Here is a 17,988-nt window from a genome sequence, read left to right on the forward strand (position 1 = left end):
ACATAATATGCGTAGTTGTGGAAGCAAGAAAAAATACCAGAGAAATGGGGTAGGATTGTAAAAGTTATGACACATGGTGAAATGGGCAAGTTAACATGAACCTTAAGAGACTATGATTTAGAAGTAATTAAGATGGAGTGGAAAAAGTTAGGACGTTGTATGCGCGGTTGTGGAAGCAAGAAAAAATACCAGAAAAATGGGATTGGATTTTAAAAGTTATGACACTGGGGTGAAATGGGCAAATTAACATGAACCTTAAGAGACTATGATTTAGAAGTAATTAAGATGAAGTGGAAAAAGTTCAGAAGATACGTAGAAAAAGAGTGGAAAATAAAAGGACATTGGACAATTTTTGATAATGACTAAGTACAAGAGGGAGGAGGATATTAATTTTGGTTCTTATTAATTAAGGGTACCTTTAATATTAAGATTTTAAGTATATAACACCGGCGGGTGTCAAGTAACGGGGGAGGAGTGGGTAGAAAGTAATATATGGGATAGATAAAAAGTAATTATTAATGATGTAAGAAATTGAAATTTATTGCCATATGTTACTAATAAGACTGTTTGAAACAAAAACATTTTTCCACCCTCAGATCACAATCGTGCCAGGTTTTTTTGTTTTGGTTTTTTTAATCTTAAGAACATAAGAGAAGCCATGTTGGATCAGGCCAACGGCCCATCAAGTCCAACACTCTGTGTCACACAGTGGCAAAAAAAATTTATATACACACATACACTGTGGCTAATAGCCACCGATGGACCCGTGCTCCATATTTCTATCTAAACCCCTCTTGAAGGTGGCCATACTTGTGGCCGCCACCACCTCCTGTGGCAGTGAATTCCACCTACTCTTCACCTACATGGCTTCTGCAAAGGGAAGTCCTGCCTCACCAACCTTTTAGAGTTCATTGAGAAAGACTCGCCAGAGATTCCTGAGTAAACTTAGCAGTCATGGGATAAGAGGATGGGTTCTCTTTCTGATTAAAAAACTGGTTCAATGACTGTTAGTAAAGAGTGGGGATCTGTGGACAATTCTCACAATGTAGGGAAGTATGCTACGGGGTCCGATAAGGATTGGTACGGGGGCAAGACTATTTCATTTATTCATAAATGATTAGGAACTAGGGGTGAGGTGCTGGTAAGTGTAAGGTGATGGCATAGTGGATCAAAAAAAATCCCCACTTCACGTATAAGCTAATAGGGATAGAACTTGCTGTGACTGAGAGGGGGGAAAATCCCAAGTGTGTTGAGGATAGTTTGGTGAAAGTGTCAACCCTGTGTGCTGCAGCGGTGAAAAAGGCAAAGTCTGTGGTAGGTATTCTTGGGAACGGGATTGAGAATAAAACAGCCTATATTGTAATGCCCCCATATAGATCTATATCGCAGCCTTGTTTGGAATAGTGTGTACAATTCTGGTCACCGTATCTCCAAAAGGACATTGCAGAGCTAGAAAAAGTACAGAGAAGGGCAGCAAAGTTGATTGGGGGGGGGGGGGTTGGGGGGGGCACCTTCTCTATGAGGAAAGGCTGATGAGTGACTTTTCAGTTTAGAAAAGCGATGGCTATGTTAGGGGAGGGGGAGGGTGTGGGGTCAAGATAGAGGTTTATAAAATTATGCAAGGGGTGGAGAGAGTTGACAAACAGAACTTTTTCCCCCTTTCAAAATACTAGAACTCAATACAACGAGGCTGATAGCATATTCAGGGTGGACAAAAGGAAATACTATTTTACACAGAGAGTGATTAAAATGTGGAATTCGCTCCTCTCTCTGCACCCTTGGTTCATCAAGGAGATCGGTTCCTAGGCTGCCCGTGACCCACAACCCCCTCTTCTCCCTAAAGCAGCAACGATAAGCTCTTCTTTTTCTTATAGAATCCTAGGCAACCTCCTACTGCCGGGGCCCTGTTCATTGCTCAAGTAACCCCCCAGACAGCTCCTTGGAGTGCTAACAGGTGGAGGATGCTGACGATGGAAAAAAGTTGTATTGTGTGCCAAGATATTAAGTGAGCTGCATGGCTCAGAACTAAGCCCCAGATCTTCTGATGTTAAGAGTTCCATCAAAAGCAAATGAATGCCTACTTGAATACAATTAAAGACTCAGATCCTGATCTTGGTGGAACCATATCAAAAATCACCAAAGTTGGCAGTAAATATTTGTGTTGTCAACAATACTTGGGGAACATGGGGTGAATGCACATTTAACAGGGCATGTAGAACTAAAATCATTTAAAACACTGCTTACTGTTGCTTGTTTTTATTTAAAATTTTATTTTATCTACATATTGGACACAGTCAGAGTATATCCACAAAAAAACCAATGGGGCATTCTGTAACCTGTGTGTTTCTATACATGTCAGAAAATCCTATCTTTGTTTATATTTAAAATAACCTAAATTGTATATCTCTGTCCTGCTTTTGCATTTTTCTTAAGTCTACATTTTTCTGCACTTCACAGCCATAAAACCCCTTGACCTCTTAGGACCATTTTTGGGGGTCAAACACTATTCTCACAATTAGCCCATACATAAATTTGATGGAAAAGCTATTTTAAATCACAGACCATAAGAACAGGAAATTTATTGCGTGAGAACCTAATTTCATCTGTTTATTTTGTCCAGGTCTAAACTGTGTCAGCATTAAATAATTTGCTAAGATTCTTGCTCTCTCTCACAGGGTGAATATCCTCCCACGTCTGCGAGATATACATTTCAGCACTTGACCTTTTAAGGTCAAATACTTTTGTCTCACTCTGAGAACAGGCACTGAAGATGATAGAAAAATGTTAGGATTTAATGTGTAAGAAAATGCTATATGTTTACAATTAATGTATTAGAATAGGCATCTAAAATGCTGTTAGGTGGCTAGGTAAATGTTAGGATTTAATGTGTAAGAAAATGCTGGGATGGTTACAATTAATGTATTAGAAGGGGCAGCAAAAAAGTACAATCCCACTACGTCAGGCATTCATTTACTGATCAGGAGGTGGGGGCTGGTGTGGGGGAGGGGCAGCTGTTTAATGAGGAAATTGTGGGGGAGGGGCAGCTGTCACTTTTTGATTTCTGTTTGATGATGAGAGCCATGTACTTTATTCTTCTAATGAGTGCTAACATTAAGCATGTTTTAAGTTTTTTCAAAAATATATGTGTTTGTATGTGTTCTTTATAAAATTTGTATCTCTGCTACCTAATCTTAAATAGGTACACACATGGTCTGGCCTGACATGGCCCAGCCCAAAACAACATGATCTCATTTATGCCAGATCTGGTCCTCATAACAAATGAGTTTGATACCCCTGTAATATACAATAACTGTACATATGGATTTTGTTTGACATGTACAGTATACTTGTGCTGAGACTCTGTGACCAATTATAACTACCTCATACCAGTACATGTAATACAAAGCCTATACATGTAGTCATTACTTGAGGTCATATACATAGGTTGCAGTTCTACTACATGGAAGTCTATAATGGTGTCACTGAATGAATTTACATCAATGAAATGTCTCAGGATAGAGCCAGTTTGGTATAGTGGTTAAGTGTGCAGACACTTGTATGGGAGAACCGGGTTTGATTTTCCACTCCTCTACTTGCAGCTGCAGGAATGGCCTTGGGTTAGCCATAGCTCTCACAGTGTTGTTCTTGAAAGGGCAGCTTCTAGAAGAGCTCTCTCAACCCCATCCACCTCACAGAGTGTTTGTTGTGGGGGAGGAAGGTAAAGGAGATTATGAGCTGCACTGAGACTCAGAGATTCGGAGTGGAGGGTGGGATATAAATCCAATATCTTTTTTCTTCTATGGCCCCCCCAAGCAACAAGTCAGAAGTAACAGAAGGGAGAACTCATACAGCAATGATGGCTGCAACACTTCTATAGTCCAGTGACAGTTGGTACCCTATAAAATTGAATGTATTACAAGTGTTGCCCCCATACCACCCATGTATCAGGTTCTACCTGTTATAGTGGACAGGGGCATGTGTGCATGCATGAGGATGCTCCCCATTTCTTTCCCCCTTCCTACTGGGACTTTTAGGTCACCATCACCCAAGCAGATATCTTCTTTCCTCATTTACCAGTGACTTGGGACACTGGTTGGACTCTATGTGCCTGAGAGGAGTGTAGCTGCTCCTAGTTTCCACCCACCTTTTTCCTGTATACCAGCCTAGCCAGGAGACTATTTCATATGTGTGGATGAAACTGTGACACACAGAGATGAGGCTCTATGAATATAGACTGCTTAAAAGAGAAATATCTTTATTCATTATAACACAGCTTTACAATCTAGAGTACATATACATAGGAAAAAGGTATATCATCAGAGCAAAAAAAATAAAAATGAAGCTAATCTAAGCTCTACAAACACAGTTGTTACCTTGGCATACCCTCCATGGGATGGACATAAGCTCACAGGAATTTTAGAGGCAGATGTCCCTCTATCCCCTCCCTTGTTCCTGGTCTGGCTTGAGTATTGCTAACTGGGTGTCCAGATCTTTTAATACTTCCTGCCCCAGCTAGGTGGGTTTCCCTTCCCCTGATCCAGAGTTTGGAAAGTTATGTTCCTCATGGGTCACTCAGTACTCTTTTCTCCAGTCAACCTGGAGGACACATCTTTATCCATTATTGCCCCACTTAGGTAATCCAAATAGCCATCCTTCTTTCCCATTTGCCGAACTGCCAGGAAGGGGCATCTCCTTGTGGGAAATTCATCTCCACTCAGCTGGCAATTAAGTGGATTATTATTTCCTTCCCTGGGAGTGTTCTTCCCTGAGATTGGGGTCCCCTGCATATAATTCAAAGCATATAACACTCACTTGTTACAACACTAAAAAAAGGAAGGGAGATGATTTAAAAGTATTTACTGAGGGAAAGGAGTGAGAGAGAATAAAACCAACACTGTAATGGCAGCTGCCACGTGAAACAACAGTATTTTAATCAGCACAGCCCATCAGCTCACCAATGGCCAATTAGAAGACTTCCTGAGAAAGAGCCCATCTGGCCCCACCTACTTTCTAAAACATTTGGTGGGCCCCAGAAAAGGTATTGGCAAGCACCATCGGCACCATGCTGGGGTTCCCATCCTCGTCTGACACACTCACTACATCTTTTCTGAGTTAGTGTATCTCCACTCCACTTTGAATTAATGTTAAAAACCAAGGGATTCAATAGTTATAGAACATAATGCAACTGAATGGTATATTTTCTGAGCATATTCAGAGTTCCATATTTCCATATACCACAACACCTTCCACAGGTTTGGAATCCAATCCCAGGCAAACTCCTAAACTTGAACCAAAAGCAGTATACTAGTAGGTGTATACACACACATAGTGGGGACCCTGCAGAAGCAGCTGCTTTTCCTGCTCCTTTGCTTTCTCCCCTCCCCCTCACTTCTCTGTCACTCACTCTTTCTCCCTCCAGCCACCTGGCTGTTCTCTAACTCTCTCTCTCCACCATCTGTTGCTTTCTCTCTTTCTGTCCCCACCCTATCACTCTCCCAGCCCCACACCTCCTTCCTTCCCCACCCCAGCAGCAGCAGTGGCTCTCCAGGAATCTCAATGGATCTCCAAACTATAGAGAAGTGCTCCCCTTAGGGTTGCCGGTTCCGGATTGGGAAATTCCTGGAGATTTAGGGGTGGAGCCTGGGGAGGAAAGCAACTTCAGCAGGGTATAATGCCAGAGGCTTCACCCTCCAAAGCCACCATTTTCTCCAGTGGAACTGATCTCTGTCATCAGGAGAACAGTTGTAATTCTGGGTGACTGATCTCCAGCCATCACTTGGAGGCTGACAACATTAGTTCCCTCTGAGGAAATGGCTGCTTTGGATGGTTGAATATTTGGCATTATATCTGTCAGAGGCCCCAACCTCATCTTCAGGATCCACCCCTGAAATCTCTAGGAATTTCCCAACCTGGAGTTGGCAACTGTATCTCCTTTCCCCCAACAGTCAACCTATCCTTAGCTGCCATTCTCTCCTCAGTAGAGCGGCCATGTCCAATTCAAGAAATATCTGGGGACTTTGGGGGTGGAGTCAGGAGTAAGATTGTTACAAGCATAATTGAACTCCAAAGAGAGTTAATATATATTATAATAATTATTATATTTTTAATATTATAATAAATAATAAATCTTATATTTTTAATATAATTTTTTTTGGGGGGGGGGGTTCAAAGTCACCCAATCACATTTTCCTGCAAACCCTCAGGACCTTTCAGGTTTGCAGAAAGATATGTCTTGCCTGTTCACATCTACAGTCACTGGATTTGGCCAACTTTGCTATTAAAACACTTTGCTAAGATGTGGCCAACTTGGCTATTAAAATATAAGATACTATTAATTGTGGCTTTTGAATGAATAATCACTCTCTTTTACTTTCTATATCAGCCAATAAAATGAAACAGGAGGAGAAAGGCTATTTCTATTGGCAGACAAGAGAAATTGTTGCTCTCTAATTGGTTGCAGCTTCAACCACTGTTTCCAACATTTGCTATGGTAAGAGCCATGTAGAAAAGAAGACAGCAGCCTCTGGTGAGAAGATTGATTTGTTCACAACCATTGAAAAACAACTAGCATATCACACACAAAAAAACATAAATTGTGCTTAAATTCTTCAATTGAATTTTAAGCATATCACTGACCATACTGGCTGCCTGAAACAGTAACTGAATAAGAACAAAAGCAGAGATGTGGCTCTGCCCTGACAGGAGGAGGGAGAAGGAACGCTTTACCTTGAAGCTTTGTTACTCTAAACTCAAGAAGATACAAGGTTTAAACAGGTAAAAGAGTTAGAGTGTTTAGATTTTGTTTCCTTCCAGAAGGGAGGAGTACCTTTACACGTGGAAGTTCACTAATTTTTTAAAACAGTCAAGAAAGAGCTAAAATTGACTTCCTGGTGCCTGAAATCTGACTGATCCCAAAGCACTTAGCCAGCCTACAAACCAGCTGCCATTACCACAGACCCTAGCAATTGCATGATACCCAATCACAAATTTGCTCCTAAGGTACAAACAGCAGCAAGCGGCAATGCCCCCAAGGATCTAGCAAACTGTTCCTTATCTTCTACATTCCTTGCATATGTATGGTGCAAATTTAACACCTGAAAAATATCACAGAGCTTTGGGTTGCCTTCCAAATACCACAAAGGTGGATGGGAAACAGCTTGTGCTTGCAAGTCAGTGGTTCAAATCCCCTGCTACTCTATTCCAAGCAAAGGCACCATCCCTTTTTCCAGGAATATACAAACATATAAGTAATTACATTTTACCCATACATACAAACCCTTCAAGCACAACCTCAGTTCTTGGAGATCAATACAGCACTTCCATTTACACAGTGAAATAATATAAACTCACCAGATGAGGCAGCAAGTGCCTGCAGGCAAAGGGGCTGAATCCCACTGATGGCCCCCATCAGAAAAACGCAATAAAGAAAACAACACCCCACACACACACAAACCAAACTCATAGACATACAAATAGTTTTTTAAAAAATCATTACTAATCATAAGAATCAGTCAGCTTCACATTCTTATGGGAAGAAGCTGTATATGGAAAATTCTTTTCAGGACAGGGGTTCAAGTCTCGCTGTTGGCATGCTGATGGGAAACAACCTTTTTGCAGGCAGAAGGAAGGTGTGAAGCAAAGTACATCTGGCTTCTCCCCCAAAGGGCTAATACGAAGCATGAAAGCTTACGTTCTGAATAAAACTAAGTTAGTCTTAAAGGTGCACCTTGACTCCTATTTTGTTCCATCCTGAAGGTGTTACTAATTGGTCCCTCAGTCTACATGGCCTTTATAATCTTCAAAGCCAGAGCTGATAATGTGGTAATTAGCTTCTCATGAGGCCCACAAGATGGGAGGGAAGAGGTCAGAAGTGATAGGTAGTTTTCCAGCCAGACTGTGTCTTGACTGGGTGTCATCATCACCTTACAGTGCTTGGCCCCCCAAAAAAGCACCTATAATTGAGCTAAGAAGCTGGAAGGAGACTTAGCTTGGATTCTGAGGCCTGGACTATGACATGTTTATATTGCAATAGATAGCAACATCTTTCTAAAACATTTCAAACAAAAATCTAAAATAATAAATAAACATAGAAAACACATCAGCTGTGGCCTTTGACTTTGGACTTAAGGTTTGTGCCATCTAATGCAGATAATGGAAATCTGTTATGCTAGTTTTCTTATTTTTCTGCTGTATGATTTTGGAGCACTGCACTGTCTATAGAATAAATCCTTTGTTCTGACAGAAATCAAATAAAACAAACAGAAGCTTGGTTACTCATGTGCAACAGCCATGGGGACCCTTGGGGTTCAGCTTTGGACTCCTTGACAGTTACTGGAAAACTTAGCAAAAAAACTCATAATGGGGCTTTGGCCTGAGATACAGGAACTAGAACATGACACACACTTTTCCTTCACCCAGCCAGTGACCAAAATCAGATGAGTCAAGCTACAGAACTTAGTAATGAAGGCTCACCAGAGTGCTCTACTTTAGCAGAAATATTATTGGTTCTGTACACAAAAGCTACGGGCTCAGTCTCTCTCTAATTTGACCACCTACAGCTATCCCCTGCTTATTTGCTTGACTGGTTACAGCTGCTGCTCATCATCCCAACAGATCACATATCCATCTCCTCCCCTTCAACCGGGTCAGCTGCATAATTTATCTCACTGACGCTAGCCACGGAGTAGGAATCTTCCCCCTTTTTCTCTAGTAAGCCGGTCTTGAGGAGGCCAGAGCCTAAAGAAGCAACAGGTGTAGTAATAAGTAGCAAGCCCTGGCCTGAAGCCAGTTAGGATTGGAGAAAAAGCCCTAATTGCTAACTGATAGAACACTGAAAATTGTATGTTCCCATCAATACTGCCCCATGCTAGAAATAGTATCTCTAAAGCATGTTTCAAAGGTTGATAATCCTACAGTGTCAGTGCTGGATGTCTACTGTTCACTTCTGCTGGGGGTTCTGTCCACCTCCTCATCCCATTAAAGTGCTGCACAGAATTAGGAGACACAAGTGGAAACCCACAAGGATTTGCAGGGGCCACCTCATTTCTCCTTCCCCAACTATCTCCTCTTTTCCTTTTCTGAAAGCCCCAATAGGCTCTCTCATTTTTCTGCTTCCTCTCCTTCTAGGGTTACTAGGGTTGTCAGTCCCCAGTTGGAAGCAGGGGATCCCCCAGTTTGGAGGCCCTCCCCCCAGCTTCAGAGTCATCAGAAAGTTGGGGGGGAGAATGTCAGCTGGGCTCCCCATTATTCCCTATGGAGATGGATTCTCATAGGATATAATGGAGAATTGATCTGCGGGTATCTGGGGGGACTGTTTTCTGAGGTAGATGCACCATATTTTCAGCATTACATCTGGTGCCTCTCCTCAAAACACCCTCCAGGTTTCAGAAAGATTGGACAAGGGGGTCCAACTCTAAGAGCCCCCAAAGAAGGTGCCCTTATCCTTCATTATTTCCAATGGAGGGAAGGCATTTAAAAGGTGTGCAGTCCCTATAAATGTGATTGCCAGAACTCCCTTTGGAGTTCAATTATGCTTGTCATGCTCTTCTCCTGGCTCCACCCCCAAAGTCCCGAGATATTTCTTGAATTGGCTGGAGATTTCTTGGAATCACAGTGGATCCCCAAACTACATAGAGAGGCTGTAGCTCAGTAGTACAGCATCTGCTTGGCATGCAGAAGGTCCCAGGTTCAATCCCTGGCATCTCCAGTTAAAAGGTCTGGCGAAAGACCTCTTCCTGTGATCTTGGAGAGCTGCTGCCTGTCTGAGTAGACGATACTGACTTTGATGGACCAAGGGTCTGATTCAGTATAAGGCAGTTTCATGTGCCCATGAGATCAGTCCTCCTTCAGGTTGCCAGTTCCAAGCTGGGAAATTCCTGGAGATTTGGGAGTGGAACCTTTGGAGGGCGAGGTTTGGGGAGGGAAACAACCTCAGCAGGGTATAATGCCTTGGAATCCAAACTCCAATACAGCCATTTTCTCCAGGGAAACTGATTTCAGTCATCTGGAAAGCAGTTGTAATTCTAGGTGATCTCTAGCCCTCACCTGGAGGTTGGCAACTCTAGTTCCTATTGAGAAATGGCTGCTTTGGAGTATAGTGTCTATGTGGCATTATACCTCTCTGAGTTCCCTCCTCTCCTCAAACTCCACCCTGCCCAGGCTCCATCCCCTAATCTCTAGGAATTTTCTAACCTGGAGTTTGCAACCCATCTTCTTCCCACCCAACAGCCAACCTACCTTTATCTGTCTCTCTGGGCGTTTTCGCACTCACCTTCAAGTGGTGCGACCACCCTCCTCACACCGGCGGATCTGCAGGGATTTCGCACCAGAAGCGCCGGCGCACCCAAAAGAGCCGGCGACTTCCGTCGCGAAACCAGCTCAAACGTTTTCCTGCTTCTTGGCGGTTTCCGTTTGAGCTGGTTTCGCGACGGAAGTCGCCGGCTCTTTTGGGTGCGCCGGCGCTTCTGGTGCGAAATCCCTGCAGATCCGCCGGCGTGAGGAGGGTGGTCGCACCACTTGAAGGTCAGTGCGAAAACGCCCCCTGTCTTAAGCTTCCCCTCCCCAGCAGCTGCTACATAGGAAAACTAGGAGGCATTTGTGTGGGGTGACACTTCATTTTCCCCTATATTCACCTCCCCACACTATTTCCCCTTTCCCTCCATCTGGCAACCCCCATATCCTCTCCCCTTTACCTGCCTCTTTCTCAGCCATTCCCTAACCTACCATTTATTTACCTCCCATCTTCAGCTATATTTATTATTTATTTATACCCCATATTTATCCACAGTGGGGACCAAACCAGCTTACATTATTCTCCTCTCCTCCTTTTGTCTGCACAACAACCCAGTTGGGTAGGTTAGGCTGAAAATATGTTACTGGTTCAAAATCATCCAGTGAGCTTCCACAAGATAGGTATTTGAACCTGGCTGTCACAGACCCTACTTTGCAGTTCTAACAGATACACCACACAGTCTTTCATAGAGTGGCTGCTGTTGAACAATAAGAAACAGCTAGGCCTAGTTGAGTCATTTAAGTTGGTTGGTATCATGTCACCCAGAGGTTGCTTCCAGGCCTACTGTTTCCAACCTCAAGATGGGATATGGAGATCTTCCAGAATTACAACTGAATTTCATACAACAGAGATCTGTCTTCCTGGAGAAAATTGCTGGTTTGGAAGGTGGCCTCTATGGCATTCTGTCTGGCCGAAGCCTCTCCCCTCCCCAAACTCTGTCCTCCAACACAAAATCTCCCAAGAATTTCCCAACCTGGAGCTGGCAACCCTGGTCAGGTCTGACCCTAATGAGTCCTTCCTGAAATGTCAAAACTGGCCTGGAAAGGGTGCTGGCTCCTTTTCCTCCTGCCTTTTACTGACAAAACCCAGCCTGGAATACTGTGGCTGTCTAACTGAGGGAATCAATTTTTTTAAAGCCACAGGTGCTCCTTTTATCATTTTTGGATTTTTTGGAAGTGTTCAGTGGATTTTTTTTTAGAAATTAACATTCTTCTGCAATGCCCTTTTCCCATTTGTAGAAACATCTGTCTTGTCCACTCACATCTCCAGTCACCAGATTTAAGTATCCAATGATTGGTTGACTTTGCTTTTAGAATATAAGATACTGTAATCATCAAGCCATGCCATACAATGAACAGAACTTTGGATGCACAGTTTGTGCAGTTGCTGGAAACCAGGTCTGATTCATCAACAATAAGTCTCACAATGTTCAATGGACATCTATATAAATGTGCATAGAATTTGTGTGAGTTTTACCAGCACTGAAAGTCATTGACATGAAGTGCTAAATGTTTACCACAGGGATGTTGACTCCAGTGCTTTCACCAATGTGCAAGTCAGAGGTCTTTGATGTAAGAATTTTGGAGGGAAGGGATCCTTCCACGGCTAGGACTCCCCTCCTTCCCCGTGCAGGTTGCTCACATTTCCTCAGTTTGTTTTCCTTGTTCTTGTGGAGCCCACTTACCAAAGGCTTCAACCTCAAAAATACTTAACCTTAACCTTACCTAACAGAATATAATAATCAACAAAACACATTCTGAATGAAAAATGCAAAACTCTTTATTAACAAAACTACTAATATAGCAGAGCCTTCACAAATCTGGGGTAGGTGCCAAAGTACCAGTTCCTAGTGTGCATACAAAGACAACGTTCTGCAATAATCAAGTTTCCTTTCTACCCCCATTTTAGTCTAACTTAACCATTATTAAAAAGAGACAGAAAAAGATCCCCCATACTTCTAACCCACTCCAACACAAGAGCTATTGGGTGTTCCCGACATGCTCGAGATGGCAACCAGGCATCCTATTCAGAGAATGGACAGGAAGACACTGAGCCTTTAGTTCATTGACATTTTATACCTTTAGGATCAAACACCATACATTCCAGAATGATACAATTGATGACTTCAGATTGACATGGGTTACAGAGATTTCTTTACGCAGGGAATATGCTTTGATAAATGATGACTGTGACAGGATGTAATAAAAACACAAGTATCATAAAACAATCCATGATGCTGCAGGATTTGTTTGCTTTCCTGAGTGAGATAACCCACTCCTCTCAATGAAACTTTCAAAAGACAGAACGCTTCAATCTTCAAACAATTAAGTACTCTCAGGGCAGCAAGGTCAGTTATGTGTGAACTGCAAATCTTTCTCTGTGATTCAGTGTCTCTCCCTCCCTGGAGCTGGCATCTAGATTGGAAGGTGAGTGCATGGCATTTGTGTGTCAAAAGAAGGGGGGTGAATCAGAAAGGGTGCTTGCTAACAGCTTTGATCAAGCAGAGAGATAGAAATCAGGAAACGCCTTTAATTTAGGCCTAACTAATGAAACTCAATAGCAAATTAATATATTTCTTGTGGTTTGATCGGGGAGCCAACCCTAATTAAATAATTTCCTCACAACAGTCTTCAACTCACCAGTCAGAACCACAAGGTAGGTCCTAAAACTCAAGACAGCCGCCATTTGTAAAGGCTTTTCTACTCATAAACTGCTTCTGTTTGCACACAAGAAGACAAGGACACAGTGCCAGTTGTTCCCCCCTTCTTCCTGGAAACAGAGGTGCTGGAACTCTCAAGAGGAAAATGAAGGAGAAACACATGAACTTTAAAATATTATTTGAGATTTTTGTTTCCACAAAAGAGGTTCTGGAACTCTGTTCCACTGCATCCCCTCAGGAACACTGCATACATATTCACACTGTAAAGCCCCTTTTCTTCCCCCCAAAAGTTGATCCTTCTTGTAGATGAGAAGGCAAGGGAGGGATTTTGTGGGGTTACTTATTACAGCTCACCTCCTGGTATTTAACCTGCGTCTTCTACAAGCCTGCTGCCCAAAGTGCTGGCTCTGGCTTCTCCTTTTCCTGTCACGTGTTTTAAACTTAACGGGTCCCATTCAGCTACCTGAAGGGGAAATGGTGACTATTTCTGCAAGCTTCCCTGAATGTAGTGTTCCACAAACCACAGCCTCCTTTTTAAATAGTGTGTCCTTATTGCTACTTGCTATTAAGGAAGGAGGGACTATTTATGTAAATAAAATAAAGGATAGGATACTATAATATAGAGGGTTCGATGCATGATGACAAGATGAAGTGATAGTGATCATCAGCTCTTTATTTGGTACAGTACAGCATAGGGCTACACTCCAAGATGAAGAACTGGGCCAACGGGGCCAACTATATACAACTCAGGGTTCCCGCGCCAGCATGTTATTGGATCATTCAAACCAGCAGGGAGCCTGTGATTGGTGCAGGGCAGCAGGGATTTGAATCCTGTTGCTCATTGCTCCCAAGCTTAGTTCGTATGGCTCCAATGAGCCAGGCAGGAACACCCAGTTCAGTTCTCACTTGAGTCCACATACACAACAGATACATACCGTAAGTAGGAATCAAACTCTGAGGCATGAAATTCACCTCCCTTGTCTGGGGTAGTGTGATTTGTCGCATCCCCAGTGGGAACAAAGGGGTAGATTTTCTTGCTGGGCTTTGTGTTCTGATCATACCTGTGTAAGTTCTGAGAAGACAAGCGTTATCTCTTGTTTTCCCCTATTTGTTATCACGCCTTAGCGGTTTGCAAGGCTTTTTTTGTAGCAGGAACTCCTCCTGGAGCTTACAGTAGGCCCTGTACTAAAAGCCCTGTAACCTCTTGGAGGACTGGCTACGTCAGGGGTGTGTGGCTTAATATGCAGAGCAGCTCCTGCTACAAACAAACAAACAAACCCCTGGCTGTTTGGAGGAGGCAGCCACACACCCAAAATGTTCTATTAGATTGGTTGCAATTGGTTATAGAGACTTAATGCTCTGATAGGAATCTGTGGATATGGCAGGAATGTATGTGTCCAGAGCAATTTTTGCCTCTCTTCATTGACTTTAAGGTCAGTATTGTACTCTAGTAGTAGCAGCTCTCCATGATCTTGGGCAGAGGTCTTTCATATCACTTACAACCTGGCTGTTTTAACTGGGGATAGCAAAAATTGAACCTGGTGCCATCTACATGTAAAGCAGACGCCTCTAAAACACACCTCCTTCCTAATTTACACAGTAGTTAGTACTGACAAAGTTAACAGCCCCTTCTATTGTGATCCTGTGCATTTACCTTTTTTTGAACAAAGTACTTATTTCCAAGCAAACGTGTTTAGGATTTCACTAGAGTTACATTCACATAAGTAGGACCTACTCCAATCTAAAAATAAGCAAGACTTCCTATTGTATCCTAGTTTGGCCAGGTAAGATGATAGGATTGCACACTTAGAGCAGGTGCAGATAACTGTTGTTGGGGGTTACCTGCACATAACTATTTGAATTTGATATTATATTTGTATAGCCAAGCTGCTCATGAACAACTGCAGTTGGTCCTTCAATTGGAAAAAAGTTGGACACATTTTCTACTCATGATAGAAGCTACTAGAAAATCTTATGAGCAGACATCCTAACATGATGCTGCTTATACATGTGAGTTCCCTTCCTGAAATGTAAGTACAATCAAGGAAATTGTTTCCCTCTATAAGCTTTTGGACTATTTTGCACTGGTAGCCAGTTTGGTTTGGGTGCATGTTTGAACCATACTTTTACACACTTCATGAGACTCACCCAGTTATAAGCCTAACCTACCTCATGACAGTGTTGTAAAATGTGGGTGGGGACAATGTCTATCACCATGAGCTCTTAAGAAGGGTAGGAATACAATGAAGTAAACTAGACGTTAAATATGGATTTTCCTCTGCATACATTCAACAGAGATTTGTTGATTAGCTCACGTGTAACAAGCACCATGTTCGCCCTTCGAAAAGTTATCAGTCACACCTAAAATAGTATAACATAGGAAATAGGACTGAGGAAGGGGAAAGCTGCTCATATAAATCCGAAGTGGTGTCTACGTAGACATAAGTGCCAAATTCATAAATAATGTCTTAGCGAGTCCATGTAAAACATTCCAACTGCATACACAAATAAGTAAGCTGTGCACGGGAAAACTCCATGCCTACGCACGGCATCAACAAAACATTATGGAATCCCGCCCAAACATTTCACTCATAAAGTATAATATTATAAAAGCTACAGAGGCAGGTTTAATTTTAATCCCCTCCGATTCCCCCTGGTGTCCGCAATTCTGGCGCGCTGTCTTTCCCGGTTGCGTCCTATAGGTCAAGTTCTGGTTGCTTCTTCCTCCTCCTGCCACTGATCTTCGGCAGCAGCGGCAAAACCAGCCGCTTCCCCAACCCAGAAGCCCATCAGCCCCAGTAAACTGTGGAGAGGTGGGAGGGGCATCCTGGAAAGCAGCAACTGCCCGACATGGGTCTCCGCCTGGGCTGCTTGCAGCCCCTGCCGCTGTCGCCTCGGTCGCTGTGCGCCGCAACTCCCCAGATTCCAAGCCGCTTTCCCGCCCCGTGTAGCGGAAATTGAGGGGAGGACCGGGTGGGGGGTGGCCGCTGCCGTTGCCTTCCTCATGTGAGAGAAAAGGGGGAGTTACTCCCACCCTGCTCGGTTTCTGCAGCCACCCCCGCTTCCTTCTCCTTGCGCGCCCAGGCCCTAACCGGAGCCGCGGCGTGTCCCTCTTTTTCAGCTTCGATGATGGATAGGAACTACCCGCCAGCTCCCAGTTTCCCTGACCCGCTGGCTTCGGTCTCAGCCGTTGCGTCTTCGCAGCCCGCTACCGCTTGGGCCTACGAACGGGCCGCCAGCAGCATTAAGCCCAGGTAAGGAGGGTCCGCCTGCCAGGAAAGGCCGGGGATTGAGATGAGGCCTTCATTTCCCTTCGTAGACAACAGGGCGTCTTTGGGGTGTCTTCGCTTTCCTCGAGGTAGGGGCGGCTCCTTTTTCCCTGAGCACTGTGGGAGGCCTAGAGGTGGCTCTCGGAGGTGGGGGAGCAAAGAAACGCGTTTCCAGCATTGGGCACGCCAGTAGGGGAGCACTTGGGCCCCAGTGAGCCTTACTTAACTCTGAGGTGTATGTTGCAGTTTGGGGTGGAGGTACGTACCAAAGGTTACAAACGGTAACAATTGCAAGGAAAACAGGCGGTGAGGAGGCAAGGAAAGGGGCCGCACTGTACAATGGGAGACGGGAAGAGTCGTTTTCGGTGCTGCCATTCAATTGTAAGTCGCGCTTTCCACAGTTAGGGTATTTTCTTTCTTTAACTTTGCGTAGAAACGAGAGTTTAGCATGGTAGTGGTAGCCGTATCTCCCCCTCCACCAGTGCCATGTACTTTGGGTTGCCTTAGCCGCGAAGAATGCAGTCTGAGTGGTGGAAGTTGCCTGCTTTCCTCCGGTTTCCAAGGTGTGTGCTCACCAGGCAGGGTTCAAGAGTTCATGTTTACCTTTTGTATGGCCTAGGGGAAGCCCGGTTTTCTGTAGTAACTTTTCCGATGTCTTGCGGGGTGGGGGTAGGGAGTCCAGTCCCATAAATATAAGATATAATGAAGGAAAATGTGTTAAAGGAAGGGACCAGAAGGCGTGGTTAAATTTGTTAACGCACGATCTGATGCGGGAAAGGAGTGTAAAGAGAACAATACCCCGTTCCTTGGAGATAGCGTGCATACAATTGGAGGGCAAGCGCTGTCTTTCGGGGATGGGGATTGCGAGTTCTTGGCGATCTCTCTGGTAAACCACTAACAGTATTTTGAGCTGGTTACAGCGTATTTTTTTTTCATCGTTTGGATTTCATTATGCCATCCTATTATTTTACTACAGCTAAGATTTCTTCGCCTTTGATTATAAATCCTTTTGTTCAACAACTTAAAACTCATTTCCTGCTGAAACTTGTCAAACAGTTTTCAAACCATGGGGGCTGGGAGAATAAACTATAGTAACTGAATAGGATACTTCATAATATATTCTGTGAGGCATTGTTCAGGTATACCTTCAGATATCCAAGACAAGTATTTCTTTCCCCCTGCAAGCGCTAAATGCAACCTGTCCTGGTAAGTATCAGATATTAAAGTGTGTGTAGCGATACATTCTAAAAAAAAATAATAATAAAAAAGATTCAGCTTCCTCCTAAAACAATTATGGCACTCCATGGATTTCTATCAGAGTATCACATTAAACCTGGAATCTTCTTGGGAGTTAGTACAGAATGTGAAGACACTAATGCAACTTAGATGCTAAGCCTGCCTGGTAGGCGATCTATTTTGGGTTAGAAAAAAGCATTTTATTTTTAATTGAATTGCTCAAGCACTCTATTGAAGTTTTAGAGCAGTTCACTTTTCTGTACCTAATCTAAGTGACAGCTGTGCACCTTGTGGTAGAAAGCAGCTTGTATTTGAGGTAAAGCAAAACAAGGAATGAGGTGCTTGTTAGCACAGAGAAGGCTGCAGTTTATCCAGGATATACTAAAATGTCTAAAATGAGTAATGCCCTTAGGTAATTCAGTAGGCTTCTGAAAAGTGTGCATGGCACTATAGCCCAGGGGTGCCGAACTCAAGAGGGACAGATCTGACAGAAATGAGACCTTGTTGGGACAGGCCATGTCGGGCTGGGCCAT

General features: G+C 43.5%; 1 protein-coding gene across 1 annotated transcript in view; it reads left to right on the plus strand.

Annotated features, from left to right (window-relative positions):
• The first annotated feature begins 15,716 nt into the window (after positions 1-15,716).
• Positions 15,717-17,988, plus strand: part of QSER1 (glutamine and serine rich 1) — a 53,255-nt gene continuing 50,983 nt past the window's right edge. Inside the window, exon 1 of the mRNA XM_060262133.1 lies at positions 15,717-16,204. Coding sequence (XP_060118116.1) covers positions 16,077-16,204 — 128 coding nt within the window. The 5' untranslated portion in view covers positions 15,717-16,076. The remainder of the gene's footprint in view (positions 16,205-17,988) is intronic.

Source organism: Heteronotia binoei, chromosome 21 (genome assembly GCF_032191835.1).
Source record: "Heteronotia binoei isolate CCM8104 ecotype False Entrance Well chromosome 21, APGP_CSIRO_Hbin_v1, whole genome shotgun sequence".
Classification (NCBI taxonomy): Eukaryota; Metazoa; Chordata; class Lepidosauria; order Squamata; family Gekkonidae; genus Heteronotia; species Heteronotia binoei.